The 26,497-nt window shown below is 51.0% G+C and overlaps 1 protein-coding gene across 1 annotated transcript in view; it reads right to left on the bottom strand.

Moving 5' to 3' along the window:
• Positions 1-18,057, bottom strand: part of ZAN (zonadhesin) — a 64,016-nt gene extending 45,959 nt beyond the window's left edge. The window contains exons 1-13 of the mRNA XM_030932772.1: positions 18,005-18,057; positions 16,411-16,463; positions 15,548-15,694; positions 15,097-15,368; positions 14,830-14,917; positions 13,394-13,546; positions 7,187-7,351; positions 6,252-6,343; positions 5,689-5,767; positions 5,434-5,580; positions 3,408-3,679; positions 3,038-3,122; positions 884-1,939 (exon numbers count right to left, since the gene is read on the bottom strand). Coding sequence (XP_030788632.1) covers positions 884-1,939; positions 3,038-3,122; positions 3,408-3,679; positions 5,434-5,580; positions 5,689-5,767; positions 6,252-6,343; positions 7,187-7,351; positions 13,394-13,546; positions 14,830-14,917; positions 15,097-15,368; positions 15,548-15,694; positions 16,411-16,463; positions 18,005-18,057 — 2,662 coding nt within the window. The remainder of the gene's footprint in view (positions 1-883; positions 1,940-3,037; positions 3,123-3,407; positions 3,680-5,433; positions 5,581-5,688; positions 5,768-6,251; positions 6,344-7,186; positions 7,352-13,393; positions 13,547-14,829; positions 14,918-15,096; positions 15,369-15,547; positions 15,695-16,410; positions 16,464-18,004) is intronic.
• Between the last annotated feature and the right edge of the window lie 8,440 nt (positions 18,058-26,497).

Consider the following 26,497-nt stretch of genomic DNA (forward strand, 5'->3'; position numbering starts at 1 on the left):
CCCAGGCTGGAGTGCTGTGGCCGGATCTCAGCTCACTGTAAGCTCCGCCTCCGGGGTTCACGCCATTCTCCTGCCTCAGCCTCCCGGGTAGCTGGGACTACAGGCGCCACCACCTCACCTGGCTAGTTTTTTGTAGTTTTTAGTAGAGACGGGGTTTCACCGTGTTACCCAGGATGGTCTCGATCTCCTGACCTCATGATCCACCTGTCTCGGCCTCCCAAAGTGCTGGGATTACAGGCTTGAGCCACCGCGCCTGGCCAGCTTTTTTTTTTTTTAAAGATGGGGTCTCGCTCTGTTGCCCAGGCTAAAGTACAGTGACCCAGTCATGGCTCGCTACAGCCTCAACCTCCCAGGCTCAAGCGATCCTCTCACCTCAGTCTCCCAAGTAGCTGGGACTACAGGTGTGCCCTACCACACCCAGCTAATTTTTTTTTTTTTTTTCCATTTTAAAGTGGAGACAGGCTCTTGCTATTTATGTTGCCTAGGCTGGTCTCGAACTCTTGTGCTCAAGCAACTCTCCTGCCTTGGCCCCCCAAAGTGCTGGGATTATAGGTGTGAGCCACCATGCCCGGCCTAGAATTGTACACTTTAAAAGGGTGAATTTTATGAAATATGGATTATATCTCAATAACAAACAAGGAGAAGGAAGCCTCGTGGCTAGGTCCTGACACCCCCAACCACTCCAGCCCTGCCATCCCTCTCACTCTGGACAGTCCTCCCCATTTCCTCTGAAGTCACCATGGATTGCTTCAGCTCCGCCCTGAGAGTACTAGAAGCATCTAGAAGCAACTAGAAGCTTTCTACCAGAAGCATCCCTTTCCCTGACTCTCTCCTAGTCACTCTCTGACATTCAGCCTTGGCCCACACTCCATCCACCTCATACCTGTATTGGGTCTGGGGGGTGTGGTAGTGTCCAGGATCACACTGGTCATAGGGGCAGTTGGAGCATGTGGAGACATCACCAAGGCTGCCAGCCCAGTGGCTGTGGGACTGGGATGGGGTGGCCTCAGGGCTGTGAGCTTCTCTGTAGGGATGGTGGGTTTCTCCGTGGGGATGGTGAGTTTTTCTGTGGAGATGGTGAGTTTTTCTGTGGAGATGGTGGGTTTTTCTGTGGAGATGGTGGGTTTTTCTGTGGAGATGGTGGGTTTTTCTGTGGGGATGGTGGGTTTTTCTGTGGAGATGGTGGGTTTTTCTGTGTGGATGGTGGGTTTTTCTGTGGGGATGGTGGGTTTTTCTGTGGAGATGGTGGGTTTTTCTGTGGGGATGGTGGGTTTTTCCGTGGAGATGGTGGGTTTTTCCGTGGAGATAGTGGGTTTTTCCGTGGAGATGGTGGGTTTTTCCGCGGAGATGGTGGGTTTTTCCGCGGGGATGGTGGGTTTTTCCGTGGGGATGGTGGGTTTTTCCGTGGGGATGGTGGGTTTTTCCGTGGGGATGGTGGGTTTTTCCGTGGAGATGGTGGGTTTTTCCGTGGAGATGGTGGGTTTTTCCGTGGGGATGGTGGGTTTTTCCACGGGGATGGTGGGTTTTTCTGTGGAGATGGTAGTCTCTTCAATGGAGGTGGTGGTTTCTTCAGTGGGGATAGTGGGTTTTTCCATGGGGACAGTGGGTTTTTCCGTGGGGACAGTGGGTTTTTCCGTGGGGACAGTGGGTTTTTCTGTGGGGATAGCAGGCTCTTCTGTGGAGATGGTGGTCTCCTCAGTGGTGGTGGTGGGCTCTTCTGCGGGGACAGTGGGTTTTCCTGGGGGGAGAGAGGGCTCTTCGGTAGGGATGGTGGGCTTTTCTAAGGGAATGGTGGGCTTTTCTTTGGGGACTGTGGGCTTTTCTGTGGTGACGGTGGGTTTTTCTATGGAAACTGTAGGATTTTCTGTGAAGCCGGTGGTTTCAGAAGGGCCAGTGGAAGAAACTGGAGATATGGGAGGAAGCTCTGGTAGCACTTTCACTGAAAAGAAAAAAAAAAAGAATCCCTGGAGTTTAGTCAAAACCATACCACCACCCTCTTCACTGCCATCTAATTGGAGTGGGCTCCAATGGGCGACTTATTTACACCTTTCTTTTTTTTTTTTTTTTTTGAGACGGAGTCTCGCTCTGTCGCCAGGGCTAGAGTGCAGTGGCCGGATCTCAGCTCACTGCAAGCTCTGCCTCCCGGGTTCACACCATTCTCCTGCCTCAGCCTCTTGAGTAGCTGGCACTACAGGCGCCCGCCACCTTGCCCAGCTAGTTTTTTTGTATTTTTTAGTAGAGACGGAGTTTCACCGTGTCAGCCAGGATGGTCTCGATCTCCTGACCTCGTGATCCACCCGTCTCGGCCTCCCAAAGTGCTGGGATTACAGGCTTGAGCCACTGCGCCCGGCCACATACACCTTTCTTTCTACTTCCAACCCCCAACCTTCATTCACTCAACAAACAGTAATATATGTCAGATATTGTGCCAGGTACGAGAAAAGCAAAAATGAATGGGATATGGGTCTGGCCTTCAAGATTGCAGGGGAAGGAAGGAGTTCTGGATCCAGCCCCCAGAATCCATGGTATCTAAGCCACATTCACCCAGGCAAACATCTTGAAGTGCAGGGGAAGGAGAGGTGGGTAGAAGACGGAAAATAAAGCCAGCTGGGTGAGAATTCGGGCTCCAGGGAGGACCCGCAATTTTTTTTTTTTTTTTTTCAGACGGAGTCTCGCTCTGTCTCCCAGGCTGGAGTGCAGTGGCCGGATGTCAGCTCACTGCAAGCTCCACCTCCCGGGTTCACGCCATTCTCCTGCCTCAGCCTCCCGAGTAGCTGGGACTACAGGCACCCGCCACTTCGCCTGGCTAGTTTTTTGTATTTTTTAGTAGAGGTGGGGTTTCACCATGCTAGCCAGGATGGTCTCCATCTCCTGACCTCATGATCCGTCCGTCTTGGCCTCCCAAAGTGCTGGGATTACAGGCTTGAGCCACCGTGCCCAGCTAGGACCTGCATTTTAAGCAGGTCATAGAGAGAACCCTGGGGAATGGTGATCTCAGGGTACTGCCCCCTTTCTGGAGCCTGGGCTTTGGTCTTACCTGGACAAGTCCCAGGATTGATCAAGATGAAACCCATAGCAACCACAAAGGCCATGTTGCTGCCCCAGATGGCCTTGAAAATCAGCTGAAGGCGACAAGGGAGAAAGACAGAGAGAGAAACAAAATTGAATCTCCAGCAACTCTGTGATTCTGCTGGGCATAGAGTCTGTCCTCTGCCAAAATGTCACCTTGTTCCAGCCTCAACGGTCTAACCCTGTCCCGGCCCCTTTCTCACTTTCCGTAACATGAAGTTCCCCTTTTCTTGGCTCTCTTTCCAGTTCTCCACCTCTTCAGCACTGGTGGTGCCCCCAGATCCCAGGCATTGGCCCCCTCACCCCACACAGACAGGACCCCCGCCTCTGTCTCTCACCTGCATGGGCTGTTGGTGTCCTGAGGGGATGGTGACGGAGGTGTTCTGCCAGTAAGGGCGCTGAGACCCCACGCGTTTCCAGAGAGGAATCGGAGGGCTCCCCGCAGGACTTCCCAGGAGGAGTTCGAGCATGGTACCCTCCCCAAGGCCATACATGTGGTACGCGAACTCCACGCAGATGTCACCCGGGGCGCAGAAGGGCCGGCTCACCAGTCTGGCCGACTGCCCTGCCTGGGAGAACTTGTCAGCTTCAAGGTAGATATAGTGACTCCCTGGGCAAAGGAAGGGGACAGGCAAGATAAGAAGCCTGCACAGGACATACCACTGCTGCTTTAGCAAAGCTTCGCTTTCTGAACAGGGATCTGAGCAAACACTCAAATTCCCCAGGTCGTAGCATTATTTTTTCCGCTCATTTTAGACATCTAACATCTAACTAAAGAAGGTGGGGTCACAAAGAAAGGGAAAAGCGGCCATGCACAGTGGCTCACGCCTGTAATCCCAGCACTTTGGGAGACCGAGGCCAGCCGATCACGAGGTCAAGAGATCAAGACCATCCTGGCCAACATGGTGAAACCCGTCTCTACTAAAAATACAAAAATTAGCCGGGCGTGGTGGTGCATGCCTGTAATCCCAACTACTCGGGAGGCTGAGGTAGGAGAATCACTTGAACCCGGGAGGTGGAGGTTGCAGTGAGCTGAGATCACGCCTGCACTCCAGCCTGGTGACAGAGTAAGACTCCATCTCAAAAAAAAAAAGAGAAGCAAACCAGCAACCTAGATTACATTCATTAATGTCGCGCGCACGTGCGCGTGTGTGTGTGTGTGTGTTACCCAGGCTGGAGTGCAGTGATACGATCTTAGCTCACTACAACCTCCACCTCCCAGGTTCAAGCAATCCTCCTGCCTCAGCCTCCCAAGTAGCTAGGATTACAAGTGTGTGCCACCATGTCTGGCTAATTTTTGTGTTTTTGGTAGAGGTGGGGTTTCACCATGTTGGCCAGGCTAGTCTCAAACTCCTGGCCTCAAGTGATCTACCCACCTCAACCTCCCAAAGCACTGGGATTACCTGTGTGAGCCACTGCACCCTGCCCTCATTATTGTCTTTTTAAAAAATTATTTCTTTTTATATTTTTGTAAGACAGAATCTCACTCTGTTGCCCTGATTGGAGTGCAGTGGTGTGATCTCAGCTCACTGCAGTCTCTGCCTCCTGGGGTCAGGCGGTTCTCCTGCCTCAGCCTCCTGAGTAGCTGGGACTACAGGTGCACACCACCACTCCTGGCTAATTTTTATATAATTTTAGTAGAGTCAGGGTTTCACCATGTTGCCCAGGCTGGTCTCGAACTCCTGACCTCAAGTGATCAACCTGCCTCGGCTTCCCAAAGTGCTGGAATTAAAGATGTGAGCCACTATGCCTGGCCTATTTTTTTTTTTTTTTATTTTTTAGAGGCAAGGTCTCGCTCTGTTGCCCAGGCTGGAGTGCACTGGTTCAATCACAGCTCACTGCAGCCTCGACTTCTGAGCTCAAGCGATCCTCCCACGTCACTCTCGCAAGTAGGTGGGACTACAAGCACACGCCACCACATCTGGCTAATTTAAAATATATATATATATATATATTTTTTTTTTTTCCTAAAGATGGGGTTCTCACTATGTTGCCCAGGCTGAGCTCAAACTCCTGGGCCCAAGCAATCCTCCCGCCTCAGCCTCCCAAAGTGCTAGACTTGCAGGCATGAGCCACTCATAAATGTCTAGACTGAAAATGAAGTGGTGGGTTTTGAAGCCTTGGGCTCTATGAAGTGAGATTGCCTGGGTTTTCTTAGGATTTCAGTGATCCCCCCACCCTGAGAATCTTTAAGTTACTCTGCTAGCTCCACAGTTCCGGTACCATGGCAACTTCCGAACAAACACCTGTGGACTGATCTTCCCCCTGTCCGAAACAACTTCTCCCACCAGTCACAGCAGCCAGTCCACTACCTGGGAGCAGACTGAGTGATTCCTTGGCGCGAGCGCTCTTCAATCTCCTCACCTGCATTAGGGAAACCTCCCATGGGGCCCATGCCATGGATGGGTCCATTTTTATGTCCGAGGGCCCAGTGTCCACCATCCCCGGAAGTCTGGACCCAGTCACAGAAGGGATGGGCGTTGTCTTCAAAGTCACACTGAGGAAAGCCCTCTGGGGGATCAAAATAGGATATTTAAGCAAGTTGAGTGACACTCTCCAGCCCTCCCCCAGCCCACCCCGGATTCTGAGAGATCCGGGCCTCCCAGGGCCTGTTCTCACCCCCACAAGGAGCAATGCTGGTTGCATCGACTGCCACAGCTGGCTCTGGGGTCTTTCCAAAAACGCCCACCACGGTGAACTGGAGAAAAAGGGAGATGGGCTGGGAGTGAGCACAGCCCATACCCCTAAGCCCCTGATCTGACTCGGCTCCATTCCACGACCCAGAATCCCTACTCCCTATCCCAGACCCTCAATTCATTTTTTTTTTTCCCCCAGACAGGGTCTTGCCCTGTTTTCCAGGCTGGAGCGCAGTGGTGCGATCATAGCTCACTGCAACCTTGACCTCCAGGGCTCAAATGATCCTCCCACCTCAGCCTCCCGAGTACCTGGGACTACAGGCACACATCACTATGCCCGCCTAATTTTTGTATTTTTTTGTAGAGATGGGGTCTTGCTATGTTGCCTAGGCTGGTCTTGAACTCCTGTCCTGAAGCAATCCTCCCTCCTCAGCCTCCCAAAGTATTGGGAATACAGGCATGAGACACAGCACCACGCCCCTCAATTTATTTCAACATTGGGTGTGCCTACCATGTGCAAGGACCTGACCCCTTGCTTCTCTGTACCTGTATCCGTCCCACAGCTGTGTAATTGACAGAAACAGCCTGCCAGTTGGGCCCAGGTTGTCCTGAGAAGAGAGTGTGTTTCCGGATGCTCCCTGCAGTGAAAGGAATCGGAGGGAGAAGTGAGCTTAAGGGGACTGGGAAATGACTTTGAACTATACCCAGGAGGATGAGGAGCAGAGGGTATAGTTGGGGACTATTACTGCCAAATGAAAGCACAACCTTCTTTTTTATTTTGTTTATTTATCATCATTATTTTTTGAGATGGAGTCTTGCTCTGTTGCCCAGGCTGGAGTGCAGTGGCACTATCCTGGCTCACTGCAACTTCTGTCTCCTAGATTCAAGCGATTCTCCTACCTCAGCCTCTTGAGTAGCTGAGATTACAGGCGTGTGCCACAATACCTGGTTAATTTTTGTATTTTTAGTAGAGACAAGGTTTCTCTATGTTAGCCAGGCTGGTCTCAAACTCCTGACCTCAGGTGATCCACCAGCGTCAGCCTCCCAAAGTGCAGGATTACAGGAGTAAGTCACCTTGCCAGGCCAGCACAACCTTCTTTTTTATTTGAGATGGAGTCTCGCTCTGTCGCCAGGCTGGAGTGCAGTGGCACGATCTCGGCTCACTGCAACCTCCGCCTGCCCGGTTCAAGCGATTCTCCTGCCTCCTGTGTAGCTGGGACTACATGTGGCTAATTTTTGTATTTTTAGTAGAGACAGGATTTCACCATGTTGGCCAGGATGGTCTCGATTTCCTGACCTCGTGATCTGCCCACCTCGGCCTCCCAAAGAGCCTTCCCAGCCATGATTTCCACTTCATGGAATAATCTCACACATATTCCATACCTCCCTAGACCCTGAGGGATGCCCCATGTTTCCCCATCAAGCCAACCCTGGGAGATGTGCCCAGGTCAGTATAAATCCCGTGAATTCTCCGCTCTAACCCAAGACGGAAGCGTAAACGTGGAGGGCTGCACCAGGAGATTGGCCCCGGAGGACGTAGTGGAAGGAAAAGCTCAGACAGCCGGAGGACGGGCTCACGGGGCTCAGGAGGACGGCTTTCTGTCCGGGTCTTGCATTCTTGGGGTCCAGGAGCATGTAGTGGCCACCTGTGAAGCAAAAGGCCAGGGAATTGAGGTGGATGGAATTGAGGGAAGATGGCAGCAGAGATAGGGCCCTGAGGAGGCTGGGCCCCAACAGCAGCCTAGAATCAGGCAACACCGAGGTGGTCCTATCCCAACTGACTGAGGTCTTCAACTTTTCTTTCTTTTTTTTTTTTTTGAGACGGAGTCTCGCTCTGTCGCCCGGGCGGAAGTGCAGTGGCCGGATCTTAGCCGCAAGCTCCACCTCCCGGGTTTACGCCATTCTCCTGCCTCAGCCTCCCGAGTAGCTGGGACTACAGGCGCCCGCCACCTCGCCTGGCTAGTTTTTTGTATTTTTTAGTAGAGAGGGGGTTTCACCGTGTTAGCCAGGATGGTCTCGATCTCCTGACCTCGTGATCCGCCCGTCTCGGCCTCCCAAAGTGCTGGGATTACAGGCTTGAGCCACCGCGCCCGGCCCAACTTTTCCAGAAATACTTGGGCTGGGTAAGGACCCGGCGCTGAAATGGGAAACTCAAGACACCTTCTCCAAAGCAGCCACTAGAACTTTGTCCTTTGGGTGCTAACTCTTTTTTATTGTTGTTGTTGTTGTTGTTGTTTTTGAGACAGTCTCACTCTGTCACCCAGGCTGGAGTGCAGTGGCGCAATCATGGCTCTCATGGTTCACTGCAGACTCAACCTCCCCGGGCTCAGGTGATCCTCCAGCCTTAGGCTCCTTAAGTAGCTGGGACTACAGGTGTGCTCCACCAAGCTCTGCTAATTTTTCTTTTCTTTTTCTTTTTTTTTGAAAAGATGGAGTTTCACCACATTGCCCAGGCTGGTCTTGAACTCCTAGGCTCAAATGATCCACCTACCTTGGCTTTCCAAGGGATTACAGTTATGAGCCACCACGTCTGGCCCGGGTGCTAACTCTTAAGGTCCACCAGAGTCATAGCCTGTTCCTTTTTTTTCTTTTTTCTTTTCTGAGACAGGGTATGGCTCTATTGCCCAGGCTAAAGTGCAGTGGCATAGGTCTCAAACTCCTGGGCTCAAGCAATCCTCTTGCCACAGCCTCCCGAGTAGCTGGGACTCCAGGTGCACACCACTATGCCCAGCTAATTTTTTTTTTTTAAGAGATGGGGGTCTCACTATGTTGCCCAGGCCGGTCTTGAACTCCTGGCCTCAAGCAATCCTCCCGCCTTGGCCTCCCAAAGTGTTGGGATTACAGGCTTGAGCCACTACACCTGGTTGCCTCTTCCTTTTCTTTACCCGCTGGACATAACCTATTCACACAAACTGTTGAGAGTCACCGCGGCTCTGACACAGACTAGCAAAGTGGCAAACCCCCTCTCACCCAACACCACCTCGGCCCCCAGTTCAGACAGCCAATCAGCGTGGACCTCGCTAGATGACGCAACTGGTAGCGAAGAGGAAAATGTAAGCGGCTGCCAACTCGTGGAGAGCGCGCTCGCGTGCATGCTCGCGCCCGAGTCCCAGGGAGTCATGCATGGCGCGCGCTCGGTCCTGCCTGGTGCGCGCTCACTCCTGCGGAAGGTGGGATCCTGAGCGGCCGCGAAGAGGCTGGAATGGCGGGAATGGGCAGGAGGAAGGAGAAGAAAGGAAACAACCGGGAAGGTAGAGGGAAGGGAAAGAAAAGGAAGTGGGAAAATGGTGAAAGAGAAATCAAGGAGACGGGCTGGCGCAGTGGCTCACGCCTGTAATCCTAGCACTTTGGGAGGCCAAGGCGGGCGGATCACCTGAGGTCAGGCGTTCAAGACCAGCCTGGCCAACATGGCGAAACCCCGTCTCTGTTAAAAATACAAAAATCGGCCGGGCGCGGTGGCTCAAGCCTGTAATCCCAGCACTTTGGGAGGCCGAGACGGGCGGATCACGAGGTCAGGAGATCGAGACCATCCTGGCTAACACGGTGAAACCCCGTCTCCACTAAAAAATACAAAAAAAATTAGCCGGGTGAGGTGGCGGGCGCCTGTAGTCCCAGCTACTCGGGAGGCTGAGGCAGGAGAATGGCGTTAACCCGGGAGGCAGAGCTTGCAGTGAGCTGAGATCTGGCCACAGCACTCCAGCCTGGGTGGCAGAGCGAGACTCCGTCTCAAAAAAAAAAAAAAAAAAAAAAAAAAAAAAAAAAATACAAAAATCAGCCGGGCGTGGTGGCGGGCACCCGTAATCCCAGCTACTCAGGAGGCTGAGGCAGGAGAGTCACTTGAACCCGGGAGGCGGAGGTTGCAGTGAGCTGAGATCGTGCCACTGCACTCCAGCCTGGGCGACAGAACGAGACTCTGTCTCCAAAAAAAAAAAAGAAAGAAAGAAAGAAAAGAAAATAGGGAGACCTATGAGAAACGGAAGAGGAGAAATGGGAGGAAAAAAAGTGAAAGGCGAAGAAAATATAAGGAAGCGAGCAAGATGGAAATGGAAAGGGAGAAAAAGGAAAAATAAATAGCCAAAAGGCCAGCCAGCATTTACTGAAGCTCCTGGGCACAGTCCACAGTACATAATTTAAAAATGCTGAGGGGTGGCAGAGAGGGCTGGCAGGCTTCCAGCGAAGGTGGGGCCAGGGCTTCTTAAGGCCTTATTTATTTATTTATTTACTTATTTATTTATTATTTACTTACTTATTTATTTACTTACTTATTTATTTTTATTGAGACAGGGTCTCACTCTGTTGTCCAGGCTGGAGTGCAGTGGTGCTATCTCCGCCTCCCAGGTTCAAGCAATTCTCCTGCTTTTACTTACTTATTTATTTTTATTGAGACAGGGTCTCACTCTGTTGTCCAGGCTGGAGTGCAGTGGTGCTATCTCCGCCTCCCAGGTTCAAGCAATTCTCCTGCTTTTACTTACTTATTTATTTTTATTGAGACAGAGTCTCACTCTGTTGTCCAGGCTGGAGTGCAGTGCTGCTATCTCCGCCTCCCAGGTTCAAGCAATTCTCCTGCTTCAGCCTCCGGAGTAGCTGGGATTACAGGCGCACACCACCACACCTAGCTAATTTTTTGTATTTGTAGTAGAGACAGGGTTTTGCTATGTTGGCCAGGCTGGTCTCGAACTCCTGACCTCAGGTGATCTGCCTGCCTCCGCCTCCCAAAGTGCTGGGATTACAGGCATGAGCCACCACGCCTGGCCAGGGCCCTTGTAGAAGACAAAGTTTAGGCAGCAGGAAAGATCAGAGACAGGAGGGCAGGAGTCAGAGTGGACACTAATGGAGTGGAGAGAGGAAAAGATGGGGAAGAACAGAAAAGAAAATATGGCAGAGGCAAGAGGATCACTTGAGGCCAGGAGTCCGAGACCAGCCTGGGCAATATAGCAAGACCCCATCTTTACAAATAAAGAAAATAAAAGAAAATGTGGAAATGGTAAGGTGGAAGGGAGGAAACAGATTGAAGAAGGAGAAATATTAAGGGAAAAAGAAGAACAAAGAGATATAGGCTGGGTGTGACAGCTCACACCTGTACTTCAAGCACTTTCAGAGACCGAGGCAGGAGGATGGCTTGAGGCCCAGAGTTTGAGACCAGCCTGGGCAATGTAGCAAGACCCCCATCCCTATTTTTATTTATTTATTTATTTTGAGACACAATCTCACTCTGTCGCCCAGACTGGAGTGCAGTGGTGCGATCACAGCTCACTGCAACCTCCACTTCCCAGGCTCAGGCGATCCTCCGACATCAGCCTCCAGAGTATCTGGGACTACAGATGTGCGCCACCACGCTGGGCTAATTTTTGTATTTTTTGTTGAGACAAGATCTCACTATATGTCCCAGGCTGGTCTTGAACTCCTGGCCTCAAGTGATCTGCCCACCTCGGCCTCCCAAAGTTCTGGGATTACAGGCCCTGAGCTACTGCACCTGGCTTAGTTTTTAAAAACATTTTTTTAAATTCAAAATTAAGAAGTATAAACTCAGAAAGGAAATTAGAGAGCAGAACTCTCTATGCTTGGCCTCTTGAGTGAGGGGTTGAAATGTGGGTTGTGTGGAGAAGATTGAGAGAGAAAGTGAATGTTGTGTGAGAGAGAAAAGGAAGAAGTCAACAGTAGAAAGAGAAAGAAGCTCAGCTGCGAGCATAGGGAGGTGTTGGAAAGAAGCTAGGGACAGACTTGGGTGCACAGAAAGAAAGACTATCAGCCAGGCACAGTGACCCATGCCTGTAATCCCAGCACTTTGGGAGGCCAAGGTGGGTGGATCACAAGGTCAGAAGATTGAGACCGCCCTGACCAACATGATGAAACCCCATCTCTACTAAAAATACAAAAATTAGCCAGGCATGGTGACACGCGCCTGTAATCCCAGCTACTCGGGAGGCTGAGGCAGGAGAATCACTTGAACCCAGAAGGCAGAGGTTGCAGTGAGTCGAGATTGCACCACTGTACTCCAGCCTGGCGACAGAGCAAGATTCCGTCTCAAAAAAGAAAGAAAGAAAGAAAGAATATCGCCTGGAGTTTTGCAAAAGACTCCTAAACAGCCTCTCTGCATCGACCTTGACTGTTCTTAGTGGATTCGCAACACAAAAAAATGCTTTAAAAATAAGTCAGATCAAATAATTGCTCAAAATCCTGCAAAAGCTCCCCATTCATACAGAACAGAAAATCCACAGTCCTGACGATAGCCTTTAAGGCTCTATGTGATCTGCCTCTCCTGTGGATCTCAGGTCACCCTCTTCATCCCGGCCACATGGCTGTTTGCTGTACCTTGATCCCCTCCTTCCCTGACAGCCCTACTGCTACCTCAGGACCTTCGCACAGCTGGCCCCTCAGCCTGGAATATCCTCCTCTACCCCTGATAATTTTCAGGCCTTACTCCCTCACCTTTTTCAAGTTCATGCTCAAATGTGTCCTGAATGTGACCTACTGTGACCAGCCCATTTAAAATTGATAACTCACACAGGCACAGTGGCTCAACGCCTATAATCCCCGCACTTTGGGAGGCCGAGGTGGATGGATCACCTGAGGTCAGGAGTTCGAGACCAGCCTGGCCAACGTAGGGAAACCCCATCTCTACTAAAAATATAAAAATTAGTTGGGCATGGTGGTGCACACCTGTAGTCCCAGTTACTCAGGAGGCTGAAGTAGGAGAACCAATTGAACCTGGGCGGGAGAGGTTGCAGTGAGCTGAGATCAAGTCACAGCACTCCAGCCTGGGAGACAGAGCGAGACTGTCTCAGAAATAAATAAATAAATAATTGATAACTCACGGCTGAGTACAGTGGCTCATGCCTGTAATCCCAGCGCTTTGGGAGGCCGAAGTGGGCGGATCACTTGAGGTGATCCTCCCGTCTCACCTTCCCAAAGCGCTGGGATTACAGGTGTGAACCAGTGCACTTGGCTCCAAACTTGTTCAACTTTTTATTTTCCCAGTGGCACCGCTCACTTTATAACTATATTTACTTTGTTTCGGTAACTGTCCCCCACTACCCCACCCTACTCTTCCTTGTCTGTTTTGTACACTGGTGTATCTCAAGTGCCTAGGACAGCAGCTGGCATATTGTAGGTGCTCAGTATTTCTTGAATGAATGAAGAATGAAAGGGGCCAGAAACAATGACTCATGCCTGTAATCCCAGCATTTGGGAGGCTGAGGCAGGTGGATCACTTGAGGTCAGGAGTTCGAGACCAGCCTGGCCAACATGGTAAAACCCTGTCTCTACCAAAAATACAAAAATTATCCGGGTGTGGTGGTGCATGCCTGTAGTCCCAGCTACTCGGGAGGTTGAGGCAGGTGAATTGCTTAAACCTAGGAGGCAGAGGTTGCAGTGAGCAGAGATCATGCCACTGCACTCCAGACTAGGTGACAGAACGAGACTGCCTCAAACAAAAAAAAAAAAAGAAAGAAAAAAAAGAATGAAAGGTGCCAGAGAAAGGAGATGAGGAGCTGGCTGTATGGGGTGTGCCAGGAAGAGCTTGTAGGGCGGTGGTGGGGGAGGCTGGCTGGGTTCTTGAAATCAGCTTCCTGGGTGAAACTTGAGCTGATAAGAGGCTTGAAGCTGTAGGTGTTCATACCAGACCATCCCAGGGCAATTACGGTAGGGTGCGTGGTGCCCAGAAAGACAGAAGCATGGCCGCTACTCACTACCAGGGCTAGAGAAGTCGCCATCAGGCCCCACGCCTGGCTTTCCCGACGACCCTTTCTTCTGAGTCCACTTGGCCCCGGAGGCAGTTGGGATCCAGGTCCAGTCACAGAGGTCATTTGGAATATCAAAGCTGCATGTTTGCATCATACAGACTGAGAGGAAAGAAAGAAGGGAAGAGATAATATTTCTTCTTTTTTAGAGACAGGGTCTCTGTCACCCAGGCTGGAGTACAGTGGTGTGATCATAGCTCACTGCAGCCTCGAACTCCTGGACTCAAGCAATCCTCCCACCTCAGCCTCTCGAGTAGCTAAGACTACAGGTGGCACCACCACACCCAGCTAATTTTTTTTTTTTTTTGAGACGGAGTCTCGCTCTTGTCGCCCAGGCTGGAGTGCAGTGGCCGGATCTCAGCTCACTGCAAGCTCCGCCTCCTGGGTTTACGCCATTCTCCTGCCTCAGCCTGCCGTGTAGGTGGGACTACAGGCACCCGCCACTTCACCTGGCTAGTTTTTTGTATTTTTTAGTAGAGACCGGGTTTCACCGTGTTAGCCAGGATGGTCTCGATCTCCTAACCTCATGATCCGCCCGTCTCAGCCTCCCAAAGTGCTGAGATTGCAGGCTTGAGCCACCGCACCCGGCCAACCCAGCTAATTTTTTAAAAGTTTTTGGCCAGGCGCAGTGGCTTATGCCTGTAATCTCAGCATTTTGGGAGGCTGAGGTGGGCAGATCACCTGAGGTCAAGAGTTCTAGAACAGCCTTGACAACACAATGAAACCCCAGCTCTACTAAACATACAAAAATTAGCCAGGCATGGTGGTGGGCACCTGTAATCCCAGCTGCTTGGGAGACTGAGGCAAGAGAATCATTTGAACCCAAGAGGCAGAAGTTGCAGTGAGCTGAGATCGCGCCACTGCACTCCAGCCTGGGTGACAAGAGTGAAATTCCGTCTCAAATAAATAAATAAATAAATAAATAAATTCTTTTGTAGACATCAGGGTCTCCCTATGTTGCCCAGGTTGATCTCAAACTCCTGGCCTCACACCATCCTCCCACCTTGGCCTCCCAAGGTGCTAGGATTACAGGCCTGAGCCACAGTGCTGGGCGGAGACCTCTCTTTAGGCGTGGCTGCTACCAGAGTCAAAGCCCTACAAGCTCCACCTGGCAGACCCAGTACAGCCAGCTCCTCATCTCCTTTCTCTGGCACCTTTCATTCTTCATCTTTTTTTTTTTTTTTTTTTTTGAGGCAGAGTCTCGTTCTGTCACCCAGTCTGGAGTGCAGTGGCGTGATCTCTGCCTCTGGCATGGAGGGCAGAGGCAGAGGAAGCAACTAGACTCCTGGCCCATGAACTGCTCCTGTCACCCTGGGTAGTTGTGCGAGGGCGGAGAGAAAAGGGTCCGAGGGCAGGCGGGGGGAGGAGAAGGGACAGGGACTCACCACGATTGCAGGAGCCCCGGCGAATAGAGAGGGCATCCAGGGCAATGTCCAGGTAGGCAGCGCTACCCCGTGTTCCCTCAAACATCAGCTGCAAGAAGATAAATGGACCCAACCCCATGAGCCCCTCAGCCAGGCCTCCTGGTTCCTAGTTTCCTTCCTGATTTTAGATGGCTTAGCCCCCACAATCCCTTTTTGCCACACCTCCACCCCCAGACTCCCCAACACCCAGATTTCCCCCGAGGTCCCACAATTTGCCCCTGGCCTTACCCGGGTGGGCAGAGTGAACCCTGCGGGCACAGTGACGGTGGTGGGGATCCAGGAGGGTCTCTGGGTGTTCCGGTGTTTCCAGAGCACATGGGGGCGGTGGCCCTCTTCCCCCGAGAGCAGCAGCAGCCTGAGCTGGGCGCCCCAAGACAGCCCAAACATGTGGTAGGCGAAGTTCACGCAGAGGGGGCCTTGCTCCCATAGGTTGGGGCTGCGCAGGCGGGCCACGCCCCCACGGTGGAAGTTGTTCGATTCCATATGCAGATAGCTGCCCTCTGGGGGAGGCAGAGCCCAGGACCCTGAGGCCCAGTCACCTCCGAGGGCTGCCCCCACCCATCCCCTTCTCAGAGCCCCGGCACTCTGATCTGGTTGCCTCCCTTCTCCCTCCATCTAGCCATTCCCGCCTCCCAGCCACTTCCCTGCTCATGGTCCCCCGAAAACCGTAGCCCCTTACCTCCATTGGGGTACCCCCCGGGAGGCCCGGTGGTGCTGGTGGGAAAGGGCCCGCTGGCTCGAACCCAGTCTCCATCATCTGCGGACACTTGGGACCAGTCACAGAGGGGTTTGGCGTCGTCCTCAAAATCACACTGGGTGAGGACGTCTAGGAAGAACGGGTCACTGTGAGATTTCAGAGAGGACAGGGGCAGGGCCCAGAACCACACTGGGAGATGGAAGTAGCAAGATTGCTAGGCTTAGAGAAAGCTGCCATGAAATCAGCCGGGTGTGGTGGCGCACACCTGTAGTCCCAGCTACTGGGGAGGCTGAGGCAAGAGAAACGCTTGAACCCAGGAGGCGAACTTTGCAGTGAGGCCAAGATCACGCCACTGCACTCCCGCCTGAGCAACAGAGGGAGACTCCGTCTCAAAAAAAAAAAGAAAATAAAAAGAAAGCTGTCGCAAAGACTTGGGGTCCAGAGCAGAAATTGTTTGTTTTTTGTAGAAATGGAGTCTTAACTGTGTTGCCCAGGCTACTCTCAAACTCCTGGCCTCAAGCCATCCTCCCACCTCGGCCTCCCTAAGTGTTGGGATTACAGGTGTGAGGCCACAGCGCCCGGCCCAGAGCAGAGATTTGAAAGAGCGAATCTTTTAGGAGAAATTCAGGTCTGGGAGAGTGGACAGAATGCCAAGGTCGGGGTCATGAACTGAGGTTGGAGGGCTGGACTTGGTCTGGTGGGACACGTTTTGTAGTCCTGGCTGATGCCCGGAGGGGACTGGAGGTGGCTGCTTCTGCTAGGAACTCAGGCACTGGCGTTCTGGTGGCAGAATGTGGGTTCAGAGGAGGGAGGAGAAATCTTAGCACTCCTGGTTTCCAACTCACAGTTGTCCCTAGAGCTGCGAACAACCAGCTTCTTGTCCAGAGGCTTCTCTCTCCTTGGGAGTGATTTGGAGAAAGCAAAAATGCAACTCTTGTCATTATCAAGAATTATAAGACTCAGTGACTGTAAGCTTTCTGAGTGGTCACGTAAGGATGATCCGTGTTTATGCAGTGAATGTATGTGACTTGACTTTTTTTCTTTTCTTTTCTTTTCTTTTCCCTGGCACTCAGGCTGGAGTGCAGTGGTGCAATCACAACTCACTGCAGCCCCAAACCCCTGGGCTCCAGCAATCCTCCCACCTCAACCTCCCCAGTAGCTGGGACTACAGGAGCATGCCACCACACCCAGCTAATTTATTTCTATTTTTTTATAGAGATGGTGTCTTTCTGTGTTGCACAGGCTGGCCTCCTGACCTGGGAGGCAGAGTTTGCAGTGACCTGCTGACCTCACGCAGTCCTCCCGCCTTGGCCTCCCAAAGTGCTGGGATTACAGGTAGGAGCCACTGTGCTCAGCCCTCAGTTTTTTGTTGTTGAAGTTCTACTTGTTCAAATTCTCCCAAACACACTGCAGGACACCAAGACATCCATCATTTCTTTTTTTCTTTTGAGACGGAGTTTCACTCTTGTTGCCCAGGCTGGAGTGCAATGGTGCAATTTCAGCTCACTGCAACCTCCGCCTCCCGGGTTCAAGTGACCGTCCTGCCTCAGCCTCCCAAGTAGCTGGGATTACAGGCATGCACCACCATGCCTGGCTAATTTTATGTTTTTAGTAGAGACAAGGTTTCACCATGTTAGTCAGGCTGGTCTCGAACACCTGACCTCAGGTGATCCACCCGCCTCGGCCTCCCAAAGTGCTGGGATTACAGGGGTGAGCTACCACGCCTGGCCTGTCATCCATCATTTCTTTGCTGCCTCGTACTTAAGTCTGTCTCATCAGCTGGGTCCACCCTGGGTCTTGTCCATTTCCTGAGGGCCTGACCCCTCGATCCTTCTCTCCTAGCCTTACATGTGTCTTCCAGTTCTGCACCTCCTCTGTCCCTTCTCACATTGTAGCCCTGTCCTGCTCCCAGAAACTGCCCCTTAATTCCAGGCTCTGGGACTGTGCAGCTCTCCCCCTTCCTGGTCAGTGGTCAAGGTCAACCCATTTCTATCCCACTGGGTTTCCCCCTTCCTCTCCAGGTCTTTTTTTTTTTTTTTTTTTGAGACGGAGTCTCACTCTGTCACCCAGGCTGGAGTGCAATGGCATGATCTCGGCTCACTGCAAACTCTGCCTCCCAGGTTCAAGTGATTCTCCTGCCTCAGCCTCCAAAGTAGCTGGGACTACAGGTGTGCACCACCACACCTGGCTAATTTTTTGTATTTTTAGTAGAGACGGGGTTTCACCATGTTGGCCAGGATGGTCTGGATCTCCTGACCTCGTGATCCGCCCACTTCAGCCTCCCAAAGTGCTGGGATTACAAGTGTGAGCCACCACGCCCGGCCTCTCTCCAGGTCTTTTGCTGTTAGCCTGCTCACCCCCTCCAGCTCTGCCCTTCCGTATTCCTATAGCCACCCTCAACTGACTCTGGTTTATCATTACCCGCTGGGCCCAGCTTACCTGAGATGGGCAGCCCCCACCAGCAGCAGCAGAGTCCAGACCGGAGGAACCATGAGGAACCTCAGTGGTGGCTCCCAGGGGAGAGGAGAAGGGCACAGTTGGGAGCCTGGACCCCTTTTATTCACCCTTGGCCTCCTTAGCTTGGCATCCTTCCAAGGATGCCATGAAGAATGAACAGAGAAACACAGAAAAGCTCTGGGAAATTAAAGCTACGAGAGTTGAAATTTACCATCCAGTAGAAGCGTTGTAGACTGAAATTGAGGGAAGTAAACTAGAGAGAAGGGAGAAAAAAAGAGAAAGACACAAAAAGGAAACAGGTTTGGAGGATCAACCCAGGAAGTCTAACCTCAAACGAAAGGAGTTCCAAAAGAGAGAACACAGGAAAAGAAATTATTATTTTAAAAAGAAAAGCACACAAGAAAAATACCCAGCACTGAAGTATACAAGTCTCTAGATTACAAAGGTGTCCAGGGTGATGAATGCACAGAGACCCATGGAAGCACTGGATTTCAGACTATCACGGGAGAAGAGAAGATCTGAAACACTTTCAAATAGATAATAACGGGTCATATACCAACGATCAGAAATCAACATGGCATCCAGCTTTTCAAGAGCAACCATGGAGTCTAAGACACAGCGGAACATTGTCTGCAGAATTCCAACAGAAAACCATTTCAAACCTAAAATTCTATAACTGGCAACGGTGGCAACTGGAGAGTTAGGTGAAGGAAGGACTGCAAACGGCCAGACATGGTGGCTCACACCTGTAATCCCAGCATTTGGGACACCAGGGCGGGTGGATCACTTGACGTCAGGAGTTCAAGACCAGCCTGGCCAACATGGCAAAACCCCATCTCTACTAAAAATACAAAAAATTAGCCAGGGGTGGTGGCACATGCTCATAATCCCAGCTACTCAGGAGGCTGAGGCATGAGAATCGCTTGAACTTGGTAGGTGGAGGTTGTAGTGAGCCGAGATCGTGAGACTCTGTGTCAAAAATAAAAAAGGACTGCAAATGCCTATTGGCAAATCACTGAGAAAGATAAGTCACAGAGGAAGAGATACAAACAACCAGCAAACATCTGAAAAGCTGTTCTGTTTCACTGGTAATAAGGGAAATGCTAATCAAAACTATGACTCTTATATTGACCAAAAAAAAAATTTTTTTTTTGAGACAGGATCTCGTTCTGTTACCCAGGCTGGAGTGCAGCAGCATGACTTGGCTTACTGCAGCTTCAACCCCCAGGCTCAGGTGATCCTCCCATCTTAGCCTCTGGAGTAGTTGGGACTACCGGCACACGCCACCAAGCCCGGCTAATTTTTGTATATTTTGCAGAAACAGGGTTTTGCCATGTTGCCGAGGCTGGTCTTAAACTCCTGGGCTCAAGTGATCTGCCTGCCTTGGCCTTCCAAAGTGCTGGAATTATAGGCATGAGCTACTGTGCCCAGCCGACAACAATTTGAAAGATCGGTAGTATGGAGTGTTGGACAAGATGATGCAGGTAGATACGAACTCAGTGATGATAAGACTGTAGGTTGGTGGCCAGGTGCAGTAGCTCATGCTGGTAATCCCAAGTGCTTTTTTTTTTTTTTTTTGAGACGGAGTTTCACTCTGTCGCCCAGGCTGGAGTGCAGTGGCCGGATCTCAGCTCACTGCAAGCTCCGCCTCCCGGGTTTACGCCATTCTCTGCCTCAGCCTCCCAAGTAGCTGGTACTACAGGCGCCCGCCACCTCGCCCAGCTAGTTTTTTTGTATTTTTTTTTTTTTTTTTTTTGAGAAGGAGTCTCGCTCTGTCACCCAGGCTGGAGTGCAGTGGCCAGATCTCAGCTCACTGCAAACTCCGCCTCCCGGGTTTACGCCATTCTCCTGCCTCAGCCTCCCGAGTAGCTGGAACTACAGGTGCCCGCCACCTCGCCCGGCTAGTTTTTTGTATTTTTTTAGTAGAGACGGGGTTTCACTGTGTTAGCCAGGATGGTCTCGATCTCCTGACCTCGTGATCCGCCCGCCTCGGCCTCCCAAAGTGCTGGGATTACAGGCTTGAGCCACCGCGCCCGGCCGGCGTTTTTTTGTATTTTTTAGTGGAGACGGGGTCTCACCGAGTTAGACAGGATGGTCTCGATCTCCTGACCTCGTGATCCGCCCGTCTCGGCCTCCCAAAGTGCTGAAATTACAGGCTTGAGCCACCGCGCCCGGCCCCAAGTGCTTTTTTGAGGCCGAGACGGTAGGACCGCTTGAGGCTAGAGACCAGTCTGGGTAAAAGAGTGAGACCCTGTCTCCACAAAAAATGTAAAAATTAACCAAGCATGGCAGTATGTGCCTGTAGGTCCCAGCTAGTTGCGAGGTCGAGGCGGGAGGACTTAGGTGTTCGAGGCTGCAGTGAGCTATGATCAAGCCACTGCACTCCAGCCAGAGCAACAGAGTGAGACCCTGTCTCAAAACAAAACAAAAAAAGAATGTTGGTGAAAACCTTTTTTTTTTTTTTTTTTTTGAGACAGGGTCTCACTCTGTTGCCCAGGCTGGAGTGCAGAGGTGCCGTCGCAGCTTACTGCAGCCTCAACCTCCCAGGCTCAAGCAGTCCTCCCACCTCGGCCTCCCAGGGTAGTTGGGATTACAGGCACGAGCCACCATGCCTAGCTAATTTTTGGGTTTGTTTTTGTTTTTGTTTTTTTTTTATAGAGATAGGGTCTCACTATGTTGCCCAGGCTGGTCTCAAATTCCTGGGCTCCAGTGATCTTCCTGCCTCAGCCTCCCAAAGTGCTGAGATTACAAACATGAGCCATTGTGCCCAGACGGGGAAAACTTCTCAGAAGGCATTTATTTTTTGGTTTGTTTGTTTCTTTGCTTGTTTGTTTTTGGGGAGGAGTCTCGCTCTGTCACCCAGGCTAGAGTGCAATGGCGCAATCTCAGCTCACTGCAACCTCTGCCTCCTGAGTTCAAGCAATTCTCTTGCCTCAGCCTCCCAAATAATGGGGATTACAGGCATGTGCCACCACACCCAGCTAATTTTGCATTTTTAGTAGAGATCGGATTTCATCATGTTGGTCAGGCTGGTCTCGAACTTCTGATGTCAGGTGATCCACCCACCTTGGCCTCCCAAAGTGTTGGGATTACAGGCATGAGCCATTGTGCCTGGCCAGAAAACTTCTTAGAAGGCATTTGACAATGACTATTGAACTTTCAAACGTGCATATCTTTGACCTAACATTTCCTTTCTAGGAATCTTGCTGCAGAAGTACATGCACTTTGCACAAATTTGCCCATACCTAAAGATGTTAATTGCAACATTGTTTACAATAGGAAAAATTATCATGATAAATATTTATCAGTAGGTATGTGGTTGGATCATATTAAGAAATGGCCAGAGGCTGGGCACAGTGGCTCATGCCTGTAATCCCAGCACTTTGGGAAGCCGAGGTGGGCGGATCACTTGAGGTCAGGTGGGCGGATCACTCGAGGTCAGGAGTTCGAGACCAGCCTGACCAACATGGTGAAACCCAGTCTTGACTAAATACAAAAAAATTAGCTGGGCATGGGGGCACATGCCTGTACTCCCAGCTACTCAGGAGGCTGAGGCAGGAGAACTGCTTGAACCTGGGAGGCGGAGGTTGCAGTGAGCCAAGATCATGCCATTGCACTCCAGCCTGGGCAATAAGCAAAAATGTGTCTCAAAAAATAACGAAAGAAAGAAAGAAATGGCCAGGCACAGTGGCTTGTGCCCGTAATCCCAGAACTCTGGGAGGCCAAGGTAGGAGGATTACTTGAGCCCAGAAATTCGAGACCAGCTTGAGCAACATAGTGAGAACCCACCCTCTACACAAAAAAATACAAAAATTATCTAAGCGTGGTGGTGCGCACCTGTGGTTCCAGCTACTCAGGAGGCTGAGGCAGGAGGGTCGCCTGAGCCCAGGAGTTCAAGGCTGCAGTGAGCTGTGATTGCACCACCGCACTCCAGCCTGGACAACACTAGGAGACTATGTTTCTAAAAAGAAATAAATAAAAGAAAAAGAAAGCCCCTCTGCAGTCTCCAGGACCCCTTCTGCCCAAATGAGGCTGAAGAGCCTCGCCATGGAATGCCAACAGAACCCACGCAGGGATGACATCTGAGGACCACATCTGAGGACTGAGAGCCCCCCTGCCTGTTTATGTCAGAGCTGGGGATATCAAGGGTGCCCATTCCAAGCCCTTGTCCACCCTTCCTCCATACCAGGTTAGCAGAGGAATCAACAGAGGGGCAAGGGCCAGGAAATGGTTAACCCAGGGAAGAGCAGCAGAAGGCATTGATCATAGCCACTCCCTGTTGGGCAATAAGTCCCCTGGTGGCTGCTTTAGCTGACCTCCCTTTGGGAACACAGAGCTGGGGGTCACAGCTCCCAATCCGTATGGAAGTGGGGGTGGGGAGCTCAAGGCATGACAGGAAAATTGGGGGGGACCCTTGGGCCCTGTATTTTAGGGAGTCAGGAACCAGCAAGGCCCCAGAGACTGGCAATCTTGACAAGACTGGCAGCTTGCAGGAACAGGTGTGAGAGACCTTGGGCTGTGGAAAACCCCTGGAGAGAACTGGAGCCCAGTCCTAAATTTGCTGTGTGTCTTTGGGAACTTTTCTCACCCTCTCTGTGTTTTAGCTCCTTCCTCTGTAAGACTGTGGAGGAGGCTCAATCAGAACAGCCAAGATTTTTTAAAAGACAGAAATCTATGATGTTGGCTGGGTGCAGTGGTTCACACCTATAATCCCAACACTTTGGGAGGCCAAGGAGGGTGGATAACCTGAGGCCAGGAGTTTGAGATCAACCTGGCCAACATGGTGAAACCCAGCATGTACTAAAAATACAAAAATTAGCTGGGCATGGTGGTGCGCACCTGTAATCCCAGCTACTTGGGAGGCTGAGGCAGGAGAATCGCTTGAACACAGGAGGTGGAGGTTGCGGTGAGCCAAGATCGCGCCATTGCACTCCAGCCTGGGTGACAGAGTGAGACTCTGTCTCAAAAAATAATAATAAAAGAGGCCGGGCGCGGTGGCTCAAGCCTGTAATCCCAGCACTTTGGGAGGCCGAGACGGGCGGATCACGAGGTCAGGAGATTGAGACCATCCTGGCTAACCCGGTGAAACCCCGTCTCTACTAAAAACTACAAAAAATTAGCCGGGCGAGGTGGCGGGCGCCTGTAGTCCCAGCTACTCGGGAGGCTGAGGCAGGAGAATGGTGTAAACCCGGGAGGCGGAGCTTGCAGTGAGCTGAGATCCGGCCACTGCACTCCAGCCTGGGCAACAGAGCGAGACTCCGTCTCAAAAAAAAATAAAAATAATAAAAATAAAAAAATAATAATAATAAAAGAAAGAAATCTATGTGTGGCAGTCACTTTTTTTTTTTTTTGATCCAGTGTCTCGCTCTATCACCCAGGTTGGAGTGCAGTGGCTCAATCATAGCTCACTACAACCTCAGCCTCCCAAGTAGTTGGAACTACAGCCTACTTTTTAGTAGCCCAGCTAATTTTTTAAAACATTTTTTATAGAGACGGGGTCTTGCTATGTTGACCAGGGTGGTCTCGAACTACCAGCCTCAAGTGATGCTCCCACCTTGGCCTCCCACAGTGCTGATTTTACAAGTGTACACCACCGCACCTGGTCACATAATTTTTTTTTCTCTTGTTTTGCCCTTGTCGCCCAGCCTGGAGTACAATGGTACGATCTCGACTCACTGCAACCTCCGCTTCCCGGGTTCAAGCGATTCTCCTGCCTCAGCCTTCCAAGTAGCTGGGATTACAGGCGTGCACCACCACGCCCAATTTTTGTATTTTTAGTAGAGACAGGATTTCACCATGTTGCTCAGGCTGGTCTAGAACTCCCGACCTCAGGTGATCCGCCCACCTTGGCCTCCCAAAGTGTTGGGATTACAGGCATGAGCCACTGGCCATTTTTAATAATCAGTTTTCTTAAATAAATAAGGGAGTTTAGAGACATTTGGGCATGACTCCTGTAAGTTGAGAAACTATACTATCATCTATTTATCTGTTGCCAACAGTCTTTCACGATGCCGCAGTTTCATGATGGAATTTTAGTAGAATTAACTTTGACCAGCTTGAAATAATATAATTAGCATTCAGCTTAGATTCCAGTGTCTAAAAGACCCTATTTAGCTAATACAACTCCAGCAACAAGCCCTACCGTGGTGAGATCACCTACTTAACTAGGGTTCAGTAATTCCAGTAGAATCCTAGGTGACTGGCCAGGCACAGTGGCTCACGCCTGTAATACCAGCACTGTGGGAGGCTGAGGCAGGCAGATCACCTAAGGTCAGGAGTTTGAGACTAGCCTGACCAACATGGAGAAACCCCGTCTCTACTAAAAATACAAAATTAGCTGGATGTGATAGCGTATGCCTGTAATCCCAGCTATTCAGGAGGCTGAGGCAGAAGATTCGCTTGAACCCGGGAAGTGGAGGTTGTTGTGAGCTGAGATTGCTCCATTGCACCCCAGCCTGGGCAACAAGAGCGAAACCCATCTTAAAAAAAAAAAAAAAAAAAGAAAAGATGAATCCTAGGTGACCTGTGAACTGGGGACAGGTTTGTTGTTGTTGTTGTTGTTGTTTGTTTATTTGTTTTTTGAGACAGTCTCTCTCTGTTGCCCAGGCTGGAGTGCAGTGGTGCAATCTCGGCTCACTGCAACCTCCACCTCCTGGGTTCACGCCGTTTTCCTGCCTCAGCCTCCGGAGTAGCTGGGACTACAGTCACACGCCGCCACCCCCGGCTAATTTTTTGTATTTTTAGTAAAGACAGGGTTTCACCGTCTTAGCCAGGATGGTCTTGATCTCCTGACCTTGTGATCCACTCGCCTCGGCATCCCAAAGTGCTGGGATTACAGGCGTGAGCCACTACACCCAGCCGGGGACAGGTCTTTGTTCAGCCTGCTGCTTGGGCCCAGAGGTAGGATTTGAGGCAATGAGTACCCAGGAGCGAGAGGCTGCAGTTAAGATGGAGAGCTGGGGCAGCAGGAGGCAGCTGAGTTGGCTTCTAGGGCAGTACTCAGAGCGGGGAGTTGGGAAGAAAGGAAGTTGATAGGTACCTTCTGCCTACGTAGGGAAGAAGCAGAAGCAGGAGCCCACAGCAGGGGATTGAATGGGAAGGAGTCGGTCGTGGAAGATGGACACGCCTTGCTGACCACAGCTGTCTCATCCACTCCATCTCTTCTCTTTCTTCTCCCTGGTGACCCTGGGTCAGAGAGAAAATTGACTATCTCTCTCTCTCTCTCTCTCTTTTTTTTTTTTCTTTTTGAGATGGAGTCTCGCTCTTGTTGCCCAGGATGGAGTGCAGTGACTCCATCTAGGCTCACTACAACCTCTGCCTCCCAGGTTCAAGCAATCCTCATGCCTCAGCCTCCCAAGTAGCTGGGATTACAGGCGTGTACCACCACACCTGGCTAATGTTTATATTTTTAGTAGAGATGAGGTTTCACCATGTTGGTCAGGCAGGTCTCAAACTCCTGACCTCAAGTGATCTACCCACCTTGGTCTCCCAAAGTGCAGGAATTACAGACCTGAGCCACCACACCCGGACCTTTTTTTTCTCTCTCTCTCTTTTGAGACAGGATCTTGCTCTATCACCCAGGCTGGAGTGCAGCGCTGCAATCATAGTTCAATGCAGTCTCAAATCCCTGGGTTCAAGTGATCCCTCCTGCTTCCGCTGGGCCTACAGGTGCACACCATCATGCCCCACTACTTTAAAAAATTTTTTAGAGACAGGGTCTCCCTATGTTTCTGGGGCCAGTCTGGAACTTTTGTGCTCAAGCCATCCTCCCACCTCAGTCTCCCAAAGTGCTGGGATTACCAGTATGAACCACTTGTCCAGCCCCATCTGCATGTTTTATGACCTGGGCAAGGCCCATAATCTCTCTGGGCCTCAGTTTCCTCCTCTGCAAAATGAAGACCCTCCAACATCCTGGCCTTCCTTTTGGCGTTAGGAGAGCAAATGAAAAGCAGGCCAGGAAATCACATGCTTTTCATGTAAATAGCCAAGCTCTCTACAAACAGAAGGCATCATCTTTAAACAATTATGTAACCTCTTGACTCAGAACTAGGCTTTGCGCTGGCTCCTGTCCTTTCCAGCAAAAGAGCTGGCTCTGTCACTTTCCAGCAGAACTTAGCTCCCCATCTGACAAATGCGGATGATCCTCATTGTACTCCTGCTTCATGGAGTTGGGGTGAGAATCGTAGCATGCAGATGCCACAGATTGAATGTGTTGTTAATTATAACCACAATCATAGTTCAGAGGAAAGTTCCTTTCCTGGCCTGCACTCGAAGAACCTCTGAAATCTGGCAACACCTTCCTTGGGAATCTGCCTCTCAGCACGGACTCTGGGCCTCACTTAGTTCTTTTAACTCCTGTGGTTCTTTGCTTCCCCGGCCTCTTGGCATTGCACAGCTTAGGACTGAGTCCCATACCAAAATGACTGTGTTTGAATTAATGTGCATCAAGGCGAGGTGCAGTGACTCACGCCTGTA

The sequence above is a fragment of the Rhinopithecus roxellana genome, chromosome 6, assembly GCF_007565055.1.
Source record: "Rhinopithecus roxellana isolate Shanxi Qingling chromosome 6, ASM756505v1, whole genome shotgun sequence".
NCBI lineage: Eukaryota > Metazoa > Chordata > Mammalia > Primates > Cercopithecidae > Rhinopithecus > Rhinopithecus roxellana.